Source organism: Loxodonta africana, chromosome 21, assembly GCF_030014295.1.
Source record: "Loxodonta africana isolate mLoxAfr1 chromosome 21, mLoxAfr1.hap2, whole genome shotgun sequence".
In the NCBI taxonomy this organism is placed as follows: domain Eukaryota; kingdom Metazoa; phylum Chordata; class Mammalia; order Proboscidea; family Elephantidae; genus Loxodonta; species Loxodonta africana.
Genome location: NC_087362.1, coordinates 30,970,560 through 30,996,435, shown reverse-complemented (window position 1 = coordinate 30,996,435; position 25,876 = coordinate 30,970,560). Strand labels below are relative to the sequence as shown.

Genomic DNA, 25,876 nt, shown 5'->3' with positions numbered 1-25,876 from the left:
TGGCTATACTATAGTTCAGTGTGTGTGTGTGTATGTGTGTCTGTGTGTCTGGGTGTGTGTGTAGTATGTATGGGTATGCTGCAGCGGCTAAGCAAAGAGACGGCAGTTCGAATCTGCCAGGCGCTCCTTGGAAACTCTGTCAGGCAGTTCTACTCTGTCCTATAGGGTCGCTATGAGTCGGAATCAACTCAATGGCACTGGGTTTTAGTTTTGGTTATGTACGGGTAAGATTTATATTTAAATACATATGCTGTTTTTACAGAATATAGTAATATATTTATACGTGAATATGCATTAAAATGTCTAGAAAATACATATCAAACTGTTAAAAACAGACTACCTCTGGAAAATAAGATGGGCAGGCTTTTTGTTGGGTGAGGGGGTGGAAGACTTGGCTATGAAGGGTCAAAGGGAAGAGTGGCTAATAGAGGTGGGTAATGTTAAAGTACCAGCTTTGTTCAGTTTAAAAGACAAACAAGAGAACCAGAGGTGGTTATGTGCCAAGTGGAAAAACAGTGGAGGGCAAAGACTGGTGTGGGGGAGGGGGCCAAGGGGACAGGAAATGGCAAAGTTCAGGCACCTAACCTGACAATGTCCCTGGGGAAACAGAAAGGTGTAATCCAAACAGAGGCTGAGGGACTAGCCTTAAACAGAAAGGAAACCTCTCCCTCTGGGACTGGAGAAGAGAAACTGAGAATGGCTATAGGTGCAGATAAGACATTGCAAGGCCTAGTGGTTTTTCTATGAACCTGCAAATCCGTTTAAGATCCAAAATCATCTTTAAAGGCAACTCTATTGGTGAAGAACATTCAACACCCACAGTGCTCCTTTCTACGGCTCCATGATGCTGTCACAGTTCTATTTAAGTCCTGTGCGTACCACGCTTACCCATCCGGTGGCTTCGAGTCGATTCCGTCCAGTCTAACCTCCTTATGCCCTGATCATATATTACAAATAGCTGTTAGAATATCAACTACCTGAAAGATATGGTCTTGCCTCTGACTTCTTTCCACTCTAAATTACTTCAGGTCTTTTAACAGAGAACAGAAACTGCTAAGAATTAATCTGTTTTTGTTCATTCTTAACTTAATTAGTTCTTGATTATCTCTCTTCATTTGTGGCCAGAAGTATGTTTCTATCATATGCTAGGTCTCGCCAAAACCCAAAATATCTACAGAGACTGGAGAAAGTCAAACTACCTTATTAAAGCTAATTTCTAAACTGTCGAAATCAGAAACGTTTCAATGATCTGTAAACTAACTAGCGAATTTGTGGCAATAGTTCTTAAACAAGAATAACTACTACTCTGGAAATTTCTTGAGAAAGAAACAGCCAAAAGATATTTTTCTAAAACCTAATCCATTTTAGGAGGGGAAAAAAAAAAGAATACTGAAGTAGAAATTATTTTTCCTAGGCAATAAAAATGTTCTTTTCATTTATTAACAGTCTTTTTTAAGGATGTGCAGAGACCAGCTGCTGTGAAGTTGATTCCAACTCATGGCAACCCGTGTGTGAGAAGAACCGTGCTCTGTAGGGTTTTCGGTGGCTGATTTTTTTTAAAGTAGATCACCAGGCCTTTTTTCCAAGATGCCTCTGAGTGGATTCAAACCATCAATCTTTCAGTCAGCAGCCAAGCACTTAACCATTTGTGGCCACCCAGGAACATCTCCATAGGACATTCCTACCGGACAGGATCACTATGAGTTAGAATCCACTTGACAGCAGCGGTTTTTTTTTTTTTTTGGACAGAATAGAACTGCCCCATAGGGTTTCCAAGGAGCACCTGGTGGATTCAAACTGCCCACCTTTTGGTTTGTTATAGCTCTTAACCACTACACCACCAGGGTTTCCCTAAGGAGGTCAGCAGTTCCCAATTCAAGAAGTACACAATCAATCAGCATGTGTACCTTCTACTACCTTGTCTGAAGTTGTGTAAGTCATATGTTCACCGGTTAGAAAAATATGTATTAATCCAAAGCATCTTCCATCCAAAAGGAAGGTGAATGAAGAATACAGGGCAGAAGAAAACGAGGTAAAATGAAGACTAAAAAAGTAATGAGCTTCAAAAACTTAAGAAACAAGACTAATGATGATGTTTATCTCTAATTATTCTTTAACATGTACAAACGATATTATCACATTACGCATTCATTACACTCTAATATGACCAAAAAATCACCTGTTCTACAACCACATTCCGGAATACAAAATAAAACAGGAGCTCAAAAAACGTCTGTTGAGCTGAGTAAGTCAAAATGTGGACTAGCTCGTGAAAATAAATGGCCTTCATTTCACGTGGGGGCAAAGGACGGTAATAAAAGTGCCACATAACCCAAGCCACTATACAGCAGAACAGCAGTACTGTTGCAACTCCAAGAAGATGTGATTCGGTTTTCATTTTCAATAAATATACAGACGAGAAAACAATTAAAAATGCCTCACAGGAGGGCTCAATTCCTCTACTGTGTACTTCACTATACAAATGAGGACAGTCTTTTACACAGACCTGTAACAGCTTGCCCAGGGGAAAAAAAAAAATCCAAATACGTTTTAGGATATTATCTTCAGTAACATAATAAACGAAATAACATATAGGAAGACACCCAGAGGTCCTTCAGAGACTTAAGTTCATGGTCTGGACAGTTCTCAGCTGCCCAGAACAAATGTTAAAGGTGGAGACAAAACAGTGCCTTCAGGCCACAGCCATTCCTTTAGCCGTTAGCGATAATAACAGCTGCTCCAGACAAAGTCCGCTCTTCGGGAATGCTGGAGTACTGTCAGCTGCAACAGGCACAGAGTTTAGGGTTAAAGCAGAAACCAAAGGAGGCCATTTGTACCTCACATGATAACCACAGGACAAACTACCTGATGTTTCACCTTTGAACTGCAATTATTTCCAACAGCTTAGGAAAAGCACCCAAGTATAAACTGTTGCTTGCCTTGGGCAAGAGATTATGAGCATGGTTCACTCACAGTATTTGTGTGGGGCCACAGCATTCTGCGTTCTTACAGTGCTAACCACTGGGGCACTCAGCGTATAAACCGTGGCTGATGGCTCCACAACGCTACCACAGAACATACACCCCAAAGAAGACCATCGCCACACATGTCCCGGTGCCCAGCACCTTCTTGGAAAACACACAGCAGCCTCAGGAAGTAATATGGTTATTATCCGTATCAGGAAGATTCTGAAACATATGGGTCACGTGAGCACTCAAACTGACCCTGCTAGTAAGGGCTAGAGCTAAGACTTGAACACAGGCTCTGGTCACCACGCCTACGTCTCCACACCTGTAAAGTATGAAACAGCTTCCCTGACAAACAACGGAACACTTCAAGGCTCTGAAGCAAAGTAGGCTCTTTGCCACTGTAACTGCAGTCCCTCAGAGAGGACAAGGCAGATCCACCCAGCTCTTTGCACAACACTTAGCAATCCACCACACAGCACAGTGACAGCGAGGTCCCCCAGAGCAGCGATGTGCTGACAGTGCTCCACAATTTGTCAAGTGTTAGGTATAAGAAGACAAAGAGCCTACTAGGCATGAAAGAAAAGAAGTCTAAAGATAAGCATATAAAACAACCCAAATGTCCATCAACTGATGACTGGATAAACAAAACGTGGTCCATCCATTAAACGTTATTCCACCTTAAAAAAGGAAGCAAGCACTGATGCTTACTACAACTTGGTGAATCTTGAAAACAAGCTAAGTGAAAGAAGCCAGACACAAAGAGGCCACCTATTGGATAATTCTATCCCTATGAAATGTCCAGAATTGACAAATCTAGAGAGACAGAAAGACTAGTGGTTGTCAGGGGCTGGGATGAGGGCAAATGGGGAATGATTGTTGGGTACAGGGCTTCTTTTTGGGATGATGAAAATATTCTGAAATTAAACAGTGGTGACGGTTGCACAACCTTACATATTAAAAAACACTGAACTGTATACTTTTAAAGAGTGAATTTTATGCTACGTGAATTTTATCTCAATAAAGCTGTTATTGAACAATAACAAGCATATACCATAGCCCACAGCACATTATCATTTACACAAAGAAAACACTAAACCCATTGCCATTGAGTCAATTCCTACTCATAGTGACCCTATAAGACAGAGCAGAACTGCCCCATAAAATTTCCAAGGAGCAACTGGTAGGTTCGAACTGCCAACCTTTTGGTTAGGAGCAGTAGCTCTTAACCACTGTGCTACCAGGGCTCCAAAGAAAAGACTGCACAGGACAAATTTACACTATTTCCAAAACCATAGCTTCATATTTAAATAAAATAAAAGACAGAGCTCAGTCGTTAAGTCCAAACCCAACTACTGGAACTAGTTAGCATTCTGGAACATCTTAAAGGACAGCAAGTCTACAGTACTGTCAGTACTAAGCTGAGTAAAAGTACTTCAATCTACCACGAGCGTTAATGCTACAAATACTTCCTTTTCTGACAGTAAGTCTCTTACACTCCCCCACACTTTCAAACTTCTAGAACTCCTCGAAGCAGTAAGAATTTTAATAAAGACAGCAAAGGTTCAGAGAAGCAACTGCAAAAAATCACTATCAGAAAATACAGTTAAAGGAAATACAACTTCAATCAATCAAAATCTATCTATTTAGAGGACAAACACAAGAGTTTAAAACAAAATACAAGGAGTTTACAGAGGAAATGCAAACAGAGCTTTCAGGGGGTTGCTTCTTCATTTACATTCATTACATCGAGAGAAACTTAGAAAGCACAATGCCTAAACGTTAGATTTCATTCAAGCTGTCTATTCCAGGCAAAGGTCTTAGCTTCAAAGCACCAAAGGAACAGCAAGTTAACTGGAATTTGAATAAGATCAGTTTAGCCAGGATACAGGGGAAACTCAACACCAGAACTGTTCTGAAACATGCAAGCAATGGTCTCACGGCTGCTCATTTTTTAACTCTGGCTTAAGAATCCTTTGGAATTACCCAAATCTCCAAGGATGAAGAAAAACAATTGTTAAATCCAAGCAACTATTCAAAAATCAATTTAGAAAACACTTTCTGGTCAAGACATAAATATTTCACTTCATAAAAATGTGCCTGGCTTCACATTAGCGCTCCTCTATAAAAATTAACAACAAAAATCAAAAGAGCACATGGAAGAGAAAGAAGCACTTACTGAACACCTGCCTGGACACTTTACATACATTAACTTATTCAAACCTCCAGAAAGCCTATGAGGAGGGTAATATGCCTCTCTATTCCAAAAGGGAAACAATCTGAGAGGCTGGGGAACCTGGCCCAGGTAACACAGCTGTAAAGGCAGCCCTGGGACCTGAAGAGACAGATTAGCCCTTCATGAAGGGCTATTTTGCTGGACAGAAAGACTCTCCCATAAAAAATACCTATGTTCTAGATTTCCCTTGGGGGCACCTTCTGCTTTTACAAAGAGATATATCTACGTACGCAAAAGAATTTCCTTAGAGTGCAGATCTCCAACCATAGTAAAAAGCATACAAATGATTAGCACATAGCATTTAAACCTAAGACTGAAAGCACATGAAACCGATCCTAAAGGACTGAAATTCTATGAACGGGTTATGATTCACTGGCATCTCCCAGCCTACTCAGCTTCACAAACTACATTTTCTAGGACCTTGCTATTCATTTGTTTACAGCTGGAAAAACCTTTCTCTGCACAGCACACACATGGAATTTAGGGTGGGAATTAAAAAAAACACTTAATAAAAAGAAAGCCATAGTCCTGGAGATAAATTTCACACACACACAAAAAAAAGACATCAATAAAAACCAACGCATACTCCACAACCACTTCTTAGAGAAAGACATTTTAAAAAGCCTCAATCCAGTGTTGAGAGACAGCTTTAAAAAAAAAAAAAAAAGCCAGAAAACCAGAGGGTTTTCTCAGCCGCTTCATCAAAGCAAGGTCATAGCAAATGCTTACCTTCAAAAACAGACTTAAAAGCCAAGAGCTTAAAAACACTGCAAAGAGGCATTCCCAACAAGTGGTCCAGCGCGACCTTGGTTTCCAAAGAAAGACACTGCAACTGAAACCTACACGCTGCACTTTGTCAAAGAGAAGGCTTTTATTTCGAGTATTTAGGTGGCAAATTTTGGCACCAGGGGGCTGCTGAAAGTAAGTTTGAGCCCCAAACACTTAGAAGTTCCACCATTTTGAAACACATAAGTTCAGAGAGTTTCCATGCGGATGAGTACCATGCTCTTCCTATTTAACTTGGCGACAGGAGATGGTTAACCAAATCTAACGTTCCTTAGGACACCCACACGGGAAGACTGGAGACGGCCACCATCCGGCGCCCTCGACCCCAAGTCAGCCTGGGTTTGTTTCTACACAGGAAGGCAGAGAACCCATCAATAAATGTTTCACACGCACAAGGATGTGTATGCAAAAGCCTTTTCTGTTACAGCCTTCAAATATAGCCAGTCTTTTAAAACATACCACACACACACACACACACACACACACACACTGCGGCTTATCCCCACTGCCCGAGCGACGACCACCGCTACATCCCAGGCGATGTGAACCCGCGACGACCGCACACACGATCTTCAGGGGCTCTAACAACGCCAGTGGCGGCCGTCTCTAAGGTTCCAGCGCCTTCCAATCTCAGCCTCACCAGCGCCTTTGGCACCAGCCGCCAGTTCCTTCCTTTTCTGGTAATCAACGCCAGATTTGGAAAAACGAAGACGAGACACGATGTGTAACTGTTATCTTCGACCCAAGAGCCCGATTAGGGGAACAAAGGCTTTACCACTTTTCCAGATGACAATCTGAAGGGAAAGGCACAAAGGCACCCCGAACTCGGGGAAGGAAAGATGTAGGCCATTTGCCGACGACGGAGCTGAAAATCCTCACGTTTCTCTCACACCGAATCCCAAAGCCTCCCCTGACAGGCTCCCGGGGGCCCTCCTCCCCGCCTGGGGGAACCTCCTCCCCGCCTGGGGGGCCGTCTTCCCCGCCCGGGGAGTCAGTCTCCCCGCCTGGGGGGCCGTCTTCCCCGCCCGGGGAGTCAGTCTCCCCGCCTGGGGGAACCTCCTCCCCGCCTGAGGGCCCTCCTCCCTGCCCGGGGAGTCAGTCTCCCCGCCTGGGGGGCCGTCTTCCCCGCCCGGGGAGTCAGTCTCCCCACCTGGGGGAACCTCCTCCCCGCCTGAGGGCCCTCCTCCCCGCCCGGAGAGTCAGTCTCCCTGCCCGGGGGGCCCTCCTCCCCGCCCGGGGCCCCGCGGGGCGCACCTTGTGGCAGGCCGGGCATGTGGGCCCGGGTGCGCCCTTGCCCCCGCCGTGGCCGCCGCCGTGGCCGCCGCTCAGGCTGCTCTGGATCTGCGTGAGCTCCTGGCGCAGCACCTGCTTCTGATGGAAGCTGAAGGCCGGGTGGTTGGAGGCCATGGTGAACAGCAGCAGGAACTCATCGCCCGTGCGGCCCTCGTTGAGCTGCAGCCCGTAGTTGTGGATGACCGAGTCGATGTGCGTGAGCGTGCGGTACAGCACGCCCGCCGCCTCGCGCTGCTCCGAGCCCAGCAGCGCCAGCGACACCAGCAGCTTGCTGCGCACCACCTCGTCCGTCAGGTTGGTGAGGCTGCCCAGGTCGGCCGGGTTGTTGGCCTTGATCTCCGAGTCGCGCAGCGAGTGGTAGTCCTTGCGCGCCAGGTCCTCCAGACACGAGCCCAGGAAGCGCAGCTCGAGCGGGATGCACAGATCCAGCAGGCCGCACAGGAACTCCACGCGCTGCGGCGACGGCAGCTCCGAGAACCAGCGGTACACGCTGTCCCTCTGCAGCGGGCACCGCTTCTCCACCATGCTGCCGCCCGCGCCGCGCCGCCTGCCCGGGGCCGGCCGAGCCGGGGCCGGGGGCGCGCCGGGGCCGGGGGCGCGCGGGGAGCGGGGCGCGCCGGGGCCGGGGGCGCGCGGGGCCGGGCCGGGCGCGCGCGGCGGCGGCGGGGGCGCGGCCGAGCCCCCCGCCAGGGGCCGGCGGCCGGGGGCGGCCGGGGGCGGCGGCGGCGAGCGGCCTCGGGCCCCCCGCTCACGGGGAGGCTCCTTCCCGGCGCCCGTCCCCAGCGGCGGACGGTGCGCGGCGGCGGCGGCGGCTGCTCCTCGTCGTCGTCGTCGCCCGGGAGGCGGCCGCCCCCATCTCCCCCCGCGCCGCAGCGTCTGTCAGTGCGGGCCGCTCCCCGGCGGGGGCCCCCCGGCCATGCCGCCGCGCCCGCGCCTTAGCCGAGCGCCGCCGTTAGCCGGCGCCTCGGGCCGCGCTCGCTCGACCGCTAGCTCAGAGCGCTGCGACGGCCGCCTCGCGGGCGCCTCACGGGCGGCGACGGCGGCGGCAGGCGGGCGGGCGGAGGGATCCGCGCCGGGCCTCGCGCCCGGGGCCTCGCTGCTCGAGCCTCCGCGCCGCGGACGGATCCGGCCGATGGGCCGGCGCGGCGCCGCCGACAGCGGAGGGATAACGCGAGCGGCGTTCACGGCTGACTGGCGGCCGAGCTGAGGCGGGAGTGGGCGGGGTGGCCGCCTCTCGCGACAGCCAGGGCCGACCGGGTCCGCCTCCCCTGCTGATTGGCCCGGGCCTCCAGTTCTGCGCCGTGATTGTCCCGGCTCCCCAATCCGATTCGTTTCCGCCGCGGCCCCGCCTCCGCAGGGGCTGTCGATCACGCTAGAACCGCCCGCTCCCGCCCCGCGGCCGCTAGTGAGCCTGGATTGGCCGGCGGAGGCCGGCGAGGCGCAAACCCCGGCGTGGAGCATCGTGGCTTTTGTTCCACACGGCTGCGTAAAGCGCTGATTTTGGGTGCAAGCCCGCCGCGCGACCTTCCCGTCTGATCTGCGGGCGTAAAAATGGGCGGGCGGCGGGGGGGCTGTGGCTTCGAAAATCGCCGCAGCGGGATTCGGGGGCCCGATTCCAGGTTCGGTGTTGGGCCGCCTGCTGTGTGACCTTGGGCGGCGCGCTTGGCCTCTCTGAGCCCGGCCGTCGCCGAGAAGGGGGTAACAATGACGCCTGGAGGGTCCGTGAGCAGTCGTGAGCTCACAGAGGGCCGGGCTACCCTGGGATGTGATGGCGACACGCCTCCTGCCGAAACCTCGCTGGGGGCTTGGGCCTCCGGCCTGATTAGGATGGTGATGGGGGGGGGGGAACGGAGCTCTTATGTTAACATGAGTTACTGACTCGGTGGAACAGAGACAACGCGAATACACCGGCCAGGAGCCAGCCAGCCAGCCTGGGAAAAGGCCTCTGTGGCCTGGCGTTCGCTGGGCGCAGCATGGCAGGTAGGGAGAAACGGGTACCCAGCTACCTCTAAATCCCAGCCCCACGTTTACAGATAAGGAAACTGAGGCTCAGTGTCCAAAGGCAACCTCCTGGCCGCACTCCCCCTGCCGGCTCTTTTGATGTCTTGGGTGTTTAGAACTGTGTCTGTTCATTCACTCGTTCGGAAGCTATATGGGGAGCAGGTGTGTGCCGGTTTCCAAGCCTTTGGGGACAGCCTGGGGGAAGCTGTCCTCCCAGCCTCGTTCTGGGCTGTAAACCACAAAGATGTGTTGAGTGGAGGCAAATGAATGAATGATTTCCTCAGGAGGTGGTCCGAAGTACTAAAATATTCCTAATGAAACATTCTCTTACCTTGAGTCTTCAAAACTGAGCAGACGTTGTGGAGAGCCACAGTCTTCTCCCCCACCACCAGGCAAATTGTCCTGCAGGCACCCCAGTGTTCTTGGAGCCAGTGAAGGAAGGAACAGGAATACAAAGGAAAGGTGGCATCACTTCCTAACGGTAGGATAGGAAACCTACATATCAGTGGAGGTGAGCGTGCTTTACCTCCCCAAACCAAACCCACTGCCGTCAAGTGGATTCTCACTCATAGCGAACTTAGAAGACAGAGTAGAACTGCTGCATAGGGTTTCCAAGGAGCACCTGGTGGATTCAAACTGCTGACCTTTTGGTTAGCACCTAAACTCTTAACCACTACGCCACGAGGATTTCCTTTTCCTCCCCCATACAGACTAATTTCTGTAAATAATTTCATTAATCCTTGTTCTCCTTGACTTTGCTTCTTCAGTGAGTCCAGGGAATGGCCCGCGTTCCAAAATCTAAGATCTGAAGAAACAAAACCCATTGCCATCAAGTCGATTCCAGCTCACAGTAACCTTACAGGACAGAGTAGAACTGCCCCATAGGGTTTCCAAGGAGCACCTGGTGGATTCTCTCAATCTTTTGGTTAGCAGCTGAACTCTTAGCCACTACGCCACCAAGGTCTTTAAAGGAACATGAAAATCAAGGCAGTTCAACACCTTGGCTTTCTCATGATGAAGTAGGCTCCTCAGAGAGGGAGGTTCAGGGGAAACTAGTCGACACTAGGAATTTCTCAATTCAGCCTGGCCCAGCTGTGAAACTCCCAACTCTGGCACCAAGCAGACCTGGACTTCGGCCCAGCTCTGTATAACTCAACCCTTCGGAACCTCAGTTTCCTGATCTGTAAAAGGGAACTGGGAACTCAGCCACCCAGCTGGCAGAAAGGTCATAGATGCTAACGGAGCCCTCACTAGCTGGGAGAACTGGGGTCCGGCCACAGATGCTACTTGATCAAGGTCCTCCAGGTCCCCATTGCCTTCTTGCTACACACATGCTGTTTGCTATTTAATGTCTGTTTTTTACTGGGATGAGTAGTGTCCCCCTAAAATTCGTGTTCACTCAGAACCTCAGAATGGGACCTTATTTGGAAAAAGGGTCTTTGTGGATGTAGTTAAGGTAAGTACTGAGACAAGATTATCCTGGGTTATCTAAATCTAAGGAGAATGTCCCTATAAGAGATGAAGAGGAGAAGAAATAGAGAAGGCCATGTGAAGATAAAGGCAGAGATTGGAGGGATGCTGCCACAAACCAAGGAGTGCGTGAGGCCACCAGAAGCTGGAAGAAATTAGAAGGATCCTCCCCTGCAGCCTTTAAAGGGAGCACAGCAATGCTCATATCTTGACTTCAGAGCTGTGAGGATAAATGTCTGTGGTTTGGCGTTGTTAAAACAGCAATAGGAAATTAATACAATGCCATTTCCCACTAAACTTCGGTCTGACTCATTTAATTCAATTCGAGAGATATTAAATCCCTACCTGCAGGACCAGAGCCCTCAAGGTGTTATCGGAGCATCCAAGGTGAATGAGACCCAGCCCTGGGCTTCCTCCCTCTGAAGCAGACTGGCTGGTTGGCCTTGGAGGGCTCTGATTACACATACTGTTTCTGTCCCTGGGAAGCAGGTCTGGAGCCCCCCCGGGGAGAGGGTGAGTGTGATGACCTGCTGCTTGTCCCTCATCCCTGGGACACTCCCTCCATCTGGCCCTGGGGCTGTGACTTTCTCCGCCAGATACCTGCTCTGCCTCCTGCTCCTGGGCCCAGCTCCAGCTTTTGCAAAAAGGGTGACCTCAGCTCCAGGTGGGCCTGAAGGCTTTCCCTACCTCTGCCCTGACATCTGCTGCCCCCTCCTCTCACAACAGTCCTGCAGCCCCAATGACACTCACAGGGACTTTGCCAAAAGTCCTAGAGGGTTGCAGGACCTTGGGAGGAGGTGGAGGAGAGAGCCCGGGCACAGGGGAGGCCAAAGGGTCAGTGTTCCAGTAGAGCAGAAAGCTGGGCTGCCAGTGAAAGGGAGGTAGCCTCGGGCTCAGACAGAAACAAGTTATCTTCAGCTCCAAGTGGGAAAAGCAAGTTCATTCCCTCTTTCAGGCCCGACTGTCCTGAGTATAATGAGGCCTTCGGCTTGGGGACAGCACTGGCGGGCACAGGGCCTGGCCCTCCCCAAGCTTATAGTCTGGAGCAGGACAATATGTTTGTGTCTGCGTTTTAGTTCACCCCAAACTGGTTACCTCTAGATCTAAGACTGGGAAGGAGATGTGGGGGCTGTCCCTTCCATAGGGCTGAAATCCAGCATAAATGACTAACAATACTTTTTTTTTTTTTTAACAAGAGAGGTGGGTAGGTAGATAGATACTATAGTTGATAGAGATTATAGATGATCAGTAGATACAGATGATAGACTGGTAGATAGATGATAGAGATGATAGGGATTATAGGTGATAGATTGTTGTTGTTAGGTGCCCTGGAGTCAGTCCAGACTCATAGCAACCCTGGGCACAACAGAACAAAACACCATCTGGTCCTGTGCCATCCTCACAATCGTTGCTGTGTTTGAGCCCATTGTTGCAGCCACTGTGTCAATACATCTCATCACAGGTCTTCCTCTTTTTTCCTGACCCTCTACCTTACCATGACGTTGTTTTCCACAGGCTGGTCCCTCCTCACAACACGTACAAACTACATGAAATGAAGTCTCGCCATCCTGGCTTCCAAGACTGGCTGTACTTTTCCAAGACAGACTTGTTCATTCTTCTGACAGTACGTGCTATAGTCAATATTCTTCGCCAACGCCGTAATTTGAAGGCATCAATTCTTCTTTGTTCTTCCTAATTCTTTGTCCAGCTTTCATATGCATATGAGAGCAATTGAAAATATCATGGCTTGGGTCAGGCGCGTCTTAGTCCTCAAAGTGATATCTTTGCTTTTCAAGGTTTTAAAGAGGCCTTTTGCAGTAGAGTTGCCCAGTGCAACACGTCGTTTGATTTCTTGACTGCTGCTTCCATGGGCATTGATTGGGGATCCAAGTAAAATGAAATCCTTGACAACTTCCATCTTTTCTCCGTTTATCATGATGTTGCTCATTGGTCCAGTTGTGAGGATTTTTGTTTTCTTTATGTTGAGGTGCAATCCATACTGAAGGCTGTGGCCTTCATCTTCCTCAGTAAGTACTTCAAGTCCTCTTCGATTTCAGCAAGCAAGGGTGTGTCATCTGCATATCGCAAGTTGTTAGTCTTCCACCAATCCTGATGCTGAATTCTTCTTCATATAGTCCAGCTTCTCAGATTATTTGCTCAGCATAAAGACTGGATAGTTACAGTCAAAGCATACAACCCTGAAGCACACTTTTCCTGACTTTTAACAACGCAGTATCCCCTTCTTCTGTTCAAACTACTGCCTCTTGATCTTTGTACAGGTTCCTCATGAGCACAATTAAGTCTTCTGGAATTCCCATTCTTCACAATGTTATCCATAATTTGTTATGATCCACACAATCGAATGCCTTTGCATAATCAATAAAACACGGGTAAACACCTTTCCGGTATTCTCTGCTTTCAGTTAAGATCCATCTGACATCAGGAATGATATCTCTCATTCCAAGTCCTCTCCAGCTTGAATTTCTGGCAGTTCCCTGTCAATGTACTGCTGCAATCACTTTTGAATGATCTTCAGCAAAATTTTACTTGCATGTGATATTAATGATATTGTTTGATAATTTCTGCATTCTGTTGGATCACCTTTCTTTCAAATGGGCACAAATATGGATTTCTTTCAGTTGATTGGCCAGGTAGCTGCCTTCCAAATTTCTTGGCATAGACCAGTGAGCACCTCCAATGCAGCATCGGTTTGTTGAAACACCTCAATTGGTATTCCATCAATTCCTGGAGCCTCGTTTTCACCAACGCATTCAGTGCAGCTTGGACTTCTTTCAGTACCATTGGTTCTTGATCATATGTTACCTCCTGAAATGGTTGAACGTTGACCAATTCTTTTTGGTACAGTAACTCTGTATATTTTTTCCATCTTCTTTTGATGCTTCCTGTGTCGTTCAATATTTTGCCTATAAACCAAAACCAAACCCAGTGCCGTCGAGTTGATTCCGACTCATAGCGACCCTATAGGACAGAGTAGAGCTGCCCCATAGAGTTTCCAAGGAGCACCTGGCGGATTCGAACTGCCAACCCTTTGGTTAGCAGCTGTAGCACTTAACCATTATGCCACCAGGGTTTCCATTTTGCTTATAGAATCCTTCAAAATTGCAACTCAAGGCTTGAATTTTTTCTTCAGCTCTTTCAGCTTGAGAAATACCAAGCATGTTCTTCCCTTTTGGTTTTCTAACTCCACATCTTTGCACATTTCATCATAATACTTTATTTTGTCCTTTTGAGCTGCCCTTTGAAATATTCTACACAACTCTTACTTCATCATTTCTTCCATTTGCTTTAGCTATACTTTACGTTCAAGAGTTTCAGAGTCTCTTCTGACATCCGTTTTGGCCTTTTTGCTCTTTCCTGTCTTTTTAATGACTTTTGCTTTCTTCATGTATGTTGTCTTTGATGTCATCCCACAACTTGTGTGGTCTTTGGTTTTTAGTGTTCAATGTGTCAGATCTCTTCCTGAGATGGTCTCCAAGTTCAGGTGGTTCTCATGTAGCTGTTTTAATTTTCTTCAGCTTCAACTTGAACTTACATGTGAGCAATTGATGTCTGTTCTGCAGTCGGCCCCTGGCCTCGTTCCAACTGATGATACTGAGGCTTTCCAGTCTGTTTTCATAGATGTAGTTGATTTGATTCCTGTGTTTTCCATCCCATGAGGTCCATGTGTATAGTCGCTGTTTATGTTGTTGAAAAAAGGTATTTGCTATGAATAAGTCATCGGTCTTTTCAAAATTCTATCATGTGATCTCTGGTGTCATGTCTATCACCAAGGCCATAGTTCCCAACTTTAGATCCTTCTTGTTTCCAACTTTTGCATTCCAATCACCAGTAATTATCAATGCATCTTGATTGCATGTTTGATCAATTTCAGACTGCAGAAATTGGTAAAAATCTTCAATTTCCTCATCTTTGGCATTAGTGGTTGGTGTATAAATTTGAATAATAGTCATATTAACTGGTTTTCCTTGTAGGTGTGCAGATATTATTGTATCACTGACAGCATTATACTTCAGCATAGATCCCGAAATACTCTTTTTGACAACGAATGCAATGCCATTCCTCTTCAACTTGTCATTCCCAGCATAGGAGACCATATGATTGTCTGATTCAAAATGGTTACTACCAGTCCATTTCAGCTCACTAATGCCTGGGATATCGATCTTTATGCATTGCATTTCATTTATGATGAATTCCAGTTTTTCTAGAGTTACTTTGTACATTCCACGTTCCAATTATTAATGGATGTTTGCAGCTGTTGGTTCTAATTTTGTGACATGGCACATCAACAAATGAAAGTCCTGAGAGCTTTACTTCATCCACATCATTAAGGTTTGAGAAGGCAGTTCTTCTCCAGTCATATTTTGAGTGCCTTCCAACCTGAGGGGCTCATCTTCTGTCACTGCATCAGACATTGTTCCACTGCTATTCATAAGGTTTTCATTGGCAATTTTTTCCGGAGGGAGACCACAAGGTCCTTCTTCCTAGTTTGTCTTAGTCTGGAAGCTCCAATGAAACCTGCCCACCTGGTTGACCCTGGTGGTATTTGAGATACTGGCGTCATAGCTTCCAGTATCACAGCAACACCCAAGCCACCAAAATATGACAAATTTATTATATAGATTAAGAAGCCCTGGTGGTGCAGTGGTTAAACACTCAGCTGCTAACTGAAATCTCAGTCGTTCAAACCCACTAGCTGCTTTGCAGGAGAAAAATGGGGCAGAAAAATTATTACAGCCTTAGAAACCATATGGGGCAGTTCTGCTCTGTTCTGTAGGGTTGTTATCAGTTGGAATCAACTCTATGACAATGGGTACGTACATAAATTACTGTATTGGATTATCTGTCTATAAGATAACATATGTTCCTTGCAAAGAGATTTATACCTCACTGAAAAGTGATATAAAAAGTCACCCATAATCTCACTTCTCATATTTTTTAGAGATCCTTCTAGATCATTTTGTGTGTGTGTGTGTATTTATGCATACTATTTTTACAAAAATGGTATATGTCTTAGTTATCTGGTGCTGTTACAAAAGAAATGCCACAAGTGGATGGCATTAACAAACAAATTTATTTTCTCATAGTCCAGGAGGCTAGAAGTTCAAATTCAGGGCACCAGATCCAGGAGAAGGCTTTCTCTCTCTGTTGGTTCTGGGGGAAGGTCCTTGTCATCAATCTTCCCCAGGTCTAGGAGCTTCTTTTTTGGTAGCATGAGATCCTTCTCCTCTTTCTCTCTTTTATATCTCAGAAGAGATTAACTCAAAAATACAACCTAATCCTGTATATTGTATCCTGTCTCATTAACATAACTGCCTCTAATTCTGCCTCATTAACATAATAGAGGTTAGGATTTATAATACTTAGGATTGTTAGATCACAAAATGCTAGACAATCACACAATACTGGGAATCATGGCCTAGCCAATTTGACACACTTTTTGGGGGGATACAATTCAATCCATAACATTCTACCCTTTGGCCCCCCAAATTCATGTCCTTGCCACATGTAGAACACCCATCATATCAACCCAAAAGTCATAAATCAACTCCAAGTACAAATTCCATCCTGGGGCAAAATTCCCCTTCATCTGTGAAATCTAGAATACAAGTTATCTGCTTCTAAAGTACAATAGTGGAACTGGCAGAAAAGGTAGACATTTTCATTACAAATTGGAGAAATGAGAGGGAAAGAAGGAATAATAGGCACCCAGGGAGTCAGCAGAACACATTACATTAACTGTCAGTGCTTCAAAATAATCCTCTGTTCTCTGAGGCCATTTAGGCAATGGCCCTGCCCTCCAGACTCTGAGTGCTGGCCACACTCTCTGGGTGCCAGGTAGAGGCCCCTTGGCCCTGAGCTTCAGCTCTGCCATCCAGGCCTACTGGGACAGCTACTCTGCTCCGTCGGATTTGGGCTGCCCCATTCTCCTAGTCCATCTGAGTGGTGACCCTACCCCCTTGGCCCTGACATGCTTTGTTTTTCCACCCCTGGGGTACAGCTGCCCTGCCCCCTCAGCCTTGGGCAGTGGATCTGGCCCCATCCTGCTGTCACTCGTGAAAGGCAGCCCCACATTCCAGGACTGAGTTGGTGAAGATCTGACTCTTTGAAACCTAGAAGGCCATGACCCCACCCTTTGAGACCCAGCAGGCTGTGGCTCCACCCTTTGAGAGCCCAGTGGTTGTGGCCCTACCCTTTGAGACTGAGGCACCTCTGCTTCCTGTGCTCCTTGTCTCTTAGCTTCTGCTTCCTGGGTCCTTGGCCTCTCAGCCCCTTGGCCCCTTGGGCCTCTTGGGCTAGCCTGATGTCTGCCCTGCTCCAGCAAGTGTTACAAAGCTCTTTAGCTCCACTGAAGCCTCCTGCCTTAAGACTCTCAGCTCTTTCGCTCTGTGTCTTGTGCCAGTTTCCTGATTCTGCTGCTGCTGTTTGTCCACCACTGCTTCTTACCATCTGCACTGTCTCCACTGTTACAGCTCATTTCCTTCTGAGCCCTCACCAGAATTGTCTGATGTCCATAATTCCACCAACTGTCTCCTCAAGGCAATCTAGGGTTTTACTATTAAAAAAAAAAAAAAATAGGCACCTTAAAACTCTTCCAGCCTCCATCCATTCACAGTTTAAAACCACTTCACATTTTAGGTATCTATGCACCCCACTCCTGATACCAAATTCTGTTTTAGTTATCTATTGTTGCTATAGCAGAAATATCACAAGTGAATGGCTTTAACAAATTAAATTATTCTCTCACAGTCTAGAAGGCTAGAAGTAGATTGATAACTGGAGATAGCCTGTGTCCATCAAATAAATTGACAAGGCTGAACACTACTTTCTTCAGTCTGAGCAGAAACCAATTTACTGAATTAAAACGGGGATCTCAGAGACTTTAACAGGGTTAGAGGACCAGGTATGGATGCCATTTTTGTATTTTTTTTTTTTCATGAACTGCTTCTTCATGTTTTTTACCCATTTTTCTATCAGTTTTTTATGTTTGTTCCCTCAATTTTTAACAGTTCTTTATATATCAGGAATATTAGCCCTGTATCTATGAGTTGGAATAGACTCGACAGCAGTGGGTTATCTGTGATTTATGTTGGAAATATTTTCTTCTAGTTTACCAAACGCCTTTTGACTTTGTTTATGGTGTTTTTGCCATGAAACAGTTAATTTCTGCGTAGTTGAATTTATCGATCTTTTATTGCACCTGGATTTTTAGTCATGGTTAGAAAACCTTTACCTACATCCAGGTTATGAAGGAATTCATCCACGTTTTCCTCTTCTGTGAATATGATTTCATTTTTACATTTAGATCCCTGATCCACTTGGAATTTATTCTTATGTATACTATGAGGTATATGTCTTTGAAGCCCATTTTTATTAAACATATTAATTTATCAAAATAAAATGAAAAATAAAATGCCTTTGAGAGCCAGGCAATAAGTAAATGAGTGAAGCTGGATGGTATAGCAAAATAGGGAGTGGTGAGCCCTGTAGCCAACCAGAGATTAAATTGCTAAACAACAACAAAAAAAAATAAAGAAAAAAAAGAGGGGGACAGCAGATCTGTCTGAAGCTCCTATTGTCTGCATGCTGGGAGCTTGGGGACCCCTCTTTCATAGATGCCTTGTATTACTTTTTAATTTTTTTAATTTCACAAATGTTTTTATTATTATCATCATTGAGTTGGTTCCAACTCATAGTGACCCTATGCACAACAGAACAAAACACTGCCTGGTCCTGAGCCATCCTTACAATCGTTGTTATGCTTGAGTTCATTGTTGCAGCCACTGTGTCAATCCACTTCGTTGAGGGTCTTCCTCTTTTCTGCTGACCCTGTACTCTGCCAAGCATGATGTCCTTCTCCAGGGACTGATCCCTCCTGACAACATGTCCAAAGTATGTAAGACACAGTCTCGCCATCCTTGCTTCCAAGGAGCATCCTGGATGTACTTCTTCCAAGACAGATTTGTTCATTCTTTTGGCAGTCCATGGTATATTCAACATACTTCACCAACACCACAATTCAAAGGTGTCAACTCTTCTTTGGTCTTCCTTATTCATTGTCCAGCTTTCACATGCATATGATGTGATTGAAAATACCATGGCTTGGGTCAGGCGCACCTTAGTCTTCAAGGTGACGTCTTTGCTCTTCAGCACTTTAGAGAGGTCCTTTGCAGCAGATTTACCCAATGCATTGTGTCTTTTGATTTCCTGACTGCTGTTTCCATGGCTGTTGATTGTGGATCCAAGTAAAATGAAATCCTTGACAACTTCAATCTTTTCTCCGTTTATCACGATGTTGCTCACTGGTCCAGCTGTGAGGATTTTTGTTTTCTTTATGTTGAGGTGTAATCCATACTGAAGGCTGTGGTCTTTGATCTTCATAAGTAAGTGCTTCAAGTCCTCTTCACTTTTAGCAAACAAGGTTGTGTCATCAAGTTGTTGATGAGTCTTCCTCCAATCCTGATGCCCCGTTCTTCATATAGACCAGCTTCTCATATTATTTGCTCAGCATACAGATTGAATAGGTATGGTGAAAGAATACAACCCTGAAACACACCTTTCCTGACTTTAAATCAGTCAGTATCCCCTTGTTCTGTCTGAACAACTGCCTCTTGATCCATGTAAAGGTTCCTCATGAGCACAATTAAGTGTTCTGGAATTCTCATTCTTTGCAATTGTATCCATAATTTATTATGATCCACGCAATCGAATGCCTTTGCATAGTCAATAAAACACAGGTAAGCCTCCTTCTGGTCTCTCTGCTTTCAGCCAGGATCCATCTGACATCAGCAATGATATCCCTGGTTCCATGTCCTCTTCTGACACCGGCCTGAATTTCTGGCAGTTCTCTGTTGATATACTGCTGCAGCCATTTTTGAATGATCTTCAGCAAAATTTTGCTTGTGTGTGATATTAATGATATTGTTCTATAATTTGCACGTTCGATGGGATCACCTTTCTGGGAATAGATTATTCAAATTTACGCACCAACCACTAGGGTCAGAGATGAAGAAATAGAAGATTTTTATCAGCTGCTGCAGTCTGAAATTGATCGAATATGCAATCAAGACGCATTGATAATTATTGACGATTGCAATGTGAAAGTTGGAAACAAAGAAGAAGGATCAGTAGTTGGAAAATATGGCCTTGGTGATAGAAACAATGCCAGAGATCGAATGATAGAATTCTACAAGACCAATGACTTCTTCATTGCGAATACCTTCTTTCACCAACATAAACGGTGACTGTACACATGGACCTCACCAGATAGAACAAACAGAAACCAAGGTATGGCATCCATACCTTTTTAATTTCACAAATGTTTTTATTTATAATTACCATCATATATGTTGTCAGTCAGAACAAGGCCAGGGGCCGACTGTGGAAGAGACCATCAATTGCTCATATGCAAGTTCAAGCTGAAACTGAAGAAAATCAGAGCAAGTCCACGAGAGCCAAAATATGACCTTGAGTATATCCCACAGGAATTTAGAGACCATCTGAAGAATAGATTTGACGCATTGAACGCTAGTGACTGAAGACCAGACGAGTTGTGGAATGACATCAAGGACATCATCCATGAAGAAAGCAAGAGGTCAGTGAAATGACAGGAAGGAAAGAAAAGACCAAGATGGATGTCAGAGGAGACTCTGAAACTTGCTTTTGAACGTCAAGCAGCTAAAGCAATAGGGAGAATTGATGAAGTAAAAGAACTGAACAGAAGATTTCAAAGGGCGGCTCGAGAAGACAAAATAAAGTACTATAATGACATAAGCAAAAAGCTGGCGATGGAAAACCAAAAGGGAAGAACACGCTCAGCATTTCTCAAGCTGAAAAAACTGAAGAAAAAATTCAAGCCTTGAGTTGCAATAGTGAAGGATTCTATGGGGAAAATATTAAACGAAGCAGGAAGCATCAAAAGAAGATGGAAGGAATACACAGTCGTTATACCAAAAAGAATGAGTCAATGTTCAACCATTTCAAGAGGTGACATATGATCAGGAACCAATGGTACTGAAGGAAGAAGTCCAAGCTGCTCTGAAGGCATTGGTGAAAAACAAGGCTCCAGGAATTGATGGAATATCAATTGAGATGTTTCAACAAACAGATGCAGTGCTGGAGGTGCTCACTGGCCTATGCCAAGAAATATGGAGGACAGCTTCCTGGCCAACTTACTGGAAAAGATCATCATATATATATTTTTAAATTTTACTTCGTTGTTGTTCTTGAGAATATACACAGCAGAACCTACACCAATTTGATAGTTTGTACATATACAATTCAATGACATTGATTACATCCTTCAAGTTGTAAACCATTATTACCCTCATTTTCTGAGTTGTTCTTCCCCCATTGACATAAACTCACTGCCCTTTAAGTTTCCTATCTAATCTTTCAAGTTGCTGTTGTCAATTTGATCCCATATACATAGTTTTTAAAAGAACTTATTGCTCAATGCAGACATTTTTTACTGGTTAAGCTAAACTATTGTTTGGTTTTAAAAAGACTTCAGGGGATATTTTTGTTTTAAGATTTTTAAAGATTATCTCAGAGCAAGTTTCAGGGGTTCATCCAGCCTCCATGACCCTAGAAAGTCTGGAGTTCAAGAGAATTTGAAATTCTATTCTGCATTTCCCCCCTTTTGCTCAGGATTCTTCTATAGAATCTTTGATCAAAATGTTCAGTAATGGCAGCCAGGCACCATCCCTTTCTTCTGGTCTCATGTCTTGTATTGCTTTTTGAGTGATACACACCTAGTAATAAAGAATTTGCCCCATATGGAAACCCATTAACTTTAGCATTAAGAATTGGTTTTGAACAGCATTGACAATTTGTCACTTTAAAATGTGCTTCTAAGTTTGAATAATGAACAGCCTGTCCACAGCCTCACAGAAGACAGATGTATTCAATATGAGCGTTTTCATTCCCCCCGCCAGGTAAAAGGCCATTACTGTGTTTTTTCCTTCAGTCTTTAGGAGTGGATTCATACAAATTCCTCTGTGCCAAAAGAGTGCCCATTTCATAGCAGAGAAGGAGGAGGATTTCAACAGCAGAGTCGTGTCTACCCCGCCAGAGGTCTAGAAGATGGGCTCTCTTTACAGCTTATCTTCCTGTAAGACCTCCCATGGTAGACAGAATTCTAAAGGCCACCCCCCTCCCCACACACCCAGATTCCCAGCCCCTGGTTATCCAAACAGTAACCTACACACTGCTGTGAGCAGATTTTTCAAACACAATTGACGTCCCATGTCAGGTGACCTTAAAATGTGGGGTGGACCTGACTCAATCAGCTGAGCCTTTTAAAAGAGAGCCTTCCCTAGCCGATGGCAGAAAGCAAGCCTGGGAGATTTAAAGTGTGAGAAAGCCTCAACATGCCACTGCTGGTTTTGAAGATGGGTAGGGGGTTGGCATGTGAGAAGGAACGAGGTGTCCCTAGGAGCCACGCACAATGAAATACTGCCAAGTCCTTATTCTCTCCGTCTATCTGGCTGTCTCCTACTATAAAGGCTGGAAAGCAAAGTATTTTCATTCTCAGCTCCCCTTCCATCGAGGAGTGGCTGTATGATCCATTCTGGCCAATAAGACCCAGGTAAAAGTTGGCCAAGGGGGTTCTGGGAAACTTTTTTTCCTCTGGTAAAAAGCGAGAAAAATGTCTAGCACATCTCTTCCCTTCCCCACCTGTCCTCCTTGAGCATAGCACAGCCATAGTGTTGGGAGCCATAGCTGCCACCTTTTTACCTTGAGATGACAAGCTGAGGGGAGAATCAGACCCTGTGGAGGCGTCATCCAGCTACTGGACCAGATCTTTCAGGCTCCTTATACAAGAAAAACAAGTCCATGTGGGCTCAGGTTAGCTGGGGGTTCTGCTATTTGTTGCTGACACAGTGAGCTTCCCACAATCGCCTTCCCAAATCTCTCTCCCTTCTGGTGGACCTTAGAGGGTAAAAGCAAGAGCTTTGTCATCACAATGAGAGGATTCGGTCCCAGCTTTCTCACCCCCAGCTTGCAACTCCCTTTCCTCTCAGAGTCCTGTCTCCTCCTCTGCAAGATGGAGATGAAGATACTGACTTGGAAAGACAGCTGGGTGGATTTGATGAGATAATGCTTAGCGAGTGCTTAGCAGGTACTCAAGAAACAGGGGCTGCCATAATTTGGGGAGTGTTTTTAATCCCTGTGCTCTGTCTTTGGTACAGGCAGCAGCTCTGTAAAAGTCTCAGTTGAAGTTATTGTAAATACAGTCAGTGCCGGGGGTGAAAACTGTTCCAATCTCACCTGGACCTTGAACAAGCTCTTGTTGACAAGTAAGTAGCCCTTACCTCTGTGTGTGTGTGTGTGTGTGTGTGTGTGTGTGTTTACATCACAGACACTCCCCACCTGAATTTGGCTCAAGCATTTCCCAGCTGAGAGAACAATAAGGATAATATATAATCACAGTCACTAATACTGATTGATTGAGTGGGTTCTATGTCCGAGAACGTCTGAGCTCTTCGTGTGGGTTAACTCATTCAGTGCCCACTCGCATCATGAGTGAGGCAGGAACTATACTATCATCATCTTACAGGTGAAAAAAAACCAGGGCACAGAATGGTTAGGTAACAGACAGCCAGCAAGTGAAAGAGTTCGGACTCAAGGCTGGCAGCCTCAGAGCACCTCTTGCCAAGCCTTGCTGAGCTAAGGGTGCTGGCGCCCATACCAGGAAGGACAGAAACCAGAGGGGACAAAGTGATTTCATGCCTCATTTAACCCTGTGACACGCTTTGAAATCCATAGATCATTATCCTCACCTACTGAAGGAGGAAATCAGGCCTGGGGCAAGGCCAGCAGATACTGGCTAAGCTCTGACTTATTCTTACTGTGGTTGAGTTGGCCCCCAACACATGGCAACCCCGTGCACAACGGAACCAAATGCTGCCCAGTCCTGTACCATCCCCAGGGTGGGTTGTGGATCAGACAATTGTGATCCATAGGGTTTCCATTGGCTGATTTTCGGAAGTTGATGGCCTTCACACCTGGGGGAGGTGGAGAAAAATGTCCCTCCCCACCCCATTCAGAGTATTCTTTGTCCACAGAGACAGAGAGTAGAGGTGGAAGTGTCTTGATGGGTGGGTGATGGGGATTCTTGCTGAAAGGCTTCAAGGAGAGCTTGATTCTGAATGAAGACACACTTTTTGCATGAAGTCCTGTGCCCATTGTTTAAAGCACAGGACCCATAGCTTCCACCAACTTCCCAAAGAGAGGAGCCCATGCTCATGCTGGATTCTAGCTGTTGGACTTCACTGCTCTGAGCCTCAGCTTTCCACATCTGTACAATGGGGACATGGCTGCCCACCCATGGGTCTTTGTTGTGGTGCACACAGCCTGGCCCCTTGAGGAGCTCAGCTGACGGGCCATGTACAGTGCAGCTGATCCTACCCCAGTGGCTGCAGACTTCATCCTTCCCCCGGGGCTTCAACAGCCTCCCAGGCTCCCAGCTCCCAGGTTCCCCAGCAGCCTTGTTTGTTTGGAATGGTTTCTTGGGGTCTCCTAGAGAAAAGGCTGTCAGCTGAGTTGCAGAAAATGAGCACGTGCTCCCCTGCTTGGAGGGCTCCCAGCTGTTCCCTTGGCCACACGGCTTAGAAGAAATGATGCTAGGAATGTTTATCTCTGAGGAAGCAGAAGAGTTCCTTTTAGCAAAACAAGGTGAAACCACAAAAGAGGGTGTGGGGGGACTTGCCAAAGCACCCTATGCAGCCCTACTGTGGGGAGAGCCATTTCCAAGGCCTCCGATGGGGCTGAGAGGTAAGTCACTGGGGCCATGTACTAAACCAGTTTCCGTCGAGTTAACTCCGACTCCTGGCAACCCCATGTATGTCGGAGCAGAGCTGACCTCCTTAGGGTTTTCAGTGACTGATTTTTCTGAACTAAATCACCAGGTTTTTCTTCCGAGGCATCTCTGGGTGAACTCGAACTGCCAACGTTTCAGTTACCATCTGAGCATGTTAACCATGTGCGCCACCCAGGGACTCCTGGGGCCATGTACTAGGGGCTGTTTGTTGTCTTTCTCAACTGAATTGTGATAGTTCTATGTTACAAAACACATTAGCTCTATATGAACAGCCATATTCTCCCTGGATGCCCTCTTGCCCCTTCAGTTTAACCTTCCTGTAGTATTAAAGGAACAGCATGATTGGTGGTGTTTGTGTCTATAATGTAACGGCTAAGAGCTTCAGTTCTGGAGTCAGATTGACAAGGGTTTGAATCCTGGCTCCACCACTTAATAGCTGGGTGATAGCACTGGGAAAGTTGCCTAATCTGTCTCAGCCTCAGTATTCTGATCTGTAAAATGGCAATAATGAGCATTCCTACCCCACTGGGTTGTTCTGACACTTGAATGGGAAAAAAAATATAAGTGCTCAGCACAGGTTAAGTGCTGACAGGTGGAAAGGAAACAATAAATGGTAGCTATTGCTATTTTCCACCACCCAACTGTCAGTGTGTCACACTGTGGTGGCTAGCATGTTGCTGTGATGCTGGCAGCTAAGCCATTGGCATTTCAAATACCAGCAGGGTCACCCGGGTTAGACAGGTTTTAGCAGAGCCTCCAGACTAAGACTAGGATGAAAGGCCTGGCAATCTACTTCTGAAAATTATCCAACAAAACCCTATGGATCATAACAGAACAATGTCTGGCTTGCTTTCTTTGGACACGTTATCAAGAGGGATCAATTACTGGAGGAGGACATCATGTTTGGTGAAGTAGAGGGCCAGTGAGGGCGAGGGAGACCCTCAATAAGATGGACTGGCACAAGAGCCACAACTATGGAGTTGAATATGCCGGTGATGGTGAGGATGATGCAGGACCAGACATTTTGTTCTATTGTACATAAGGTCACCATGAGTTGGAGTCGACTCAACGGCAGCTATCTACCTATCTGTTGTTACCTTAGTTGTCTGATTATAAAATTGGAAACTCAGAAAAAATACAGAAAAATTCGAAGAAGTAAAACCAAAATCCCACTGCCTAGAGATATATATGCTGCATGCAGTTTGTTAGGTTTCCTTCCAGTCTTTTTTCTATGCGTCTGTATGTGTGGGTAGTTCATAGAATCTATCTGTTATTGAATGA

General features: G+C 46.1%; 1 protein-coding gene across 3 annotated transcripts in view; it reads right to left on the bottom strand.

Moving 5' to 3' along the window:
• The window catches only part of ZCCHC14 (zinc finger CCHC-type containing 14), a 77,088-nt gene extending 69,250 nt beyond the window's left edge, over positions 1-7,838 (bottom strand). For all 3 annotated transcript variants that reach the window (XM_023558088.2, XM_064273679.1, XM_023558089.2), the window contains exon 1: positions 7,243-7,838. In XM_023558088.2, the coding sequence (XP_023413856.2) occupies positions 7,243-7,806 (564 nt within the window). In that variant the 5' untranslated portion in view covers positions 7,807-7,838. The remainder of the gene's footprint in view (positions 1-7,242) is intronic.
• Between the last annotated feature and the right edge of the window lie 18,038 nt (positions 7,839-25,876).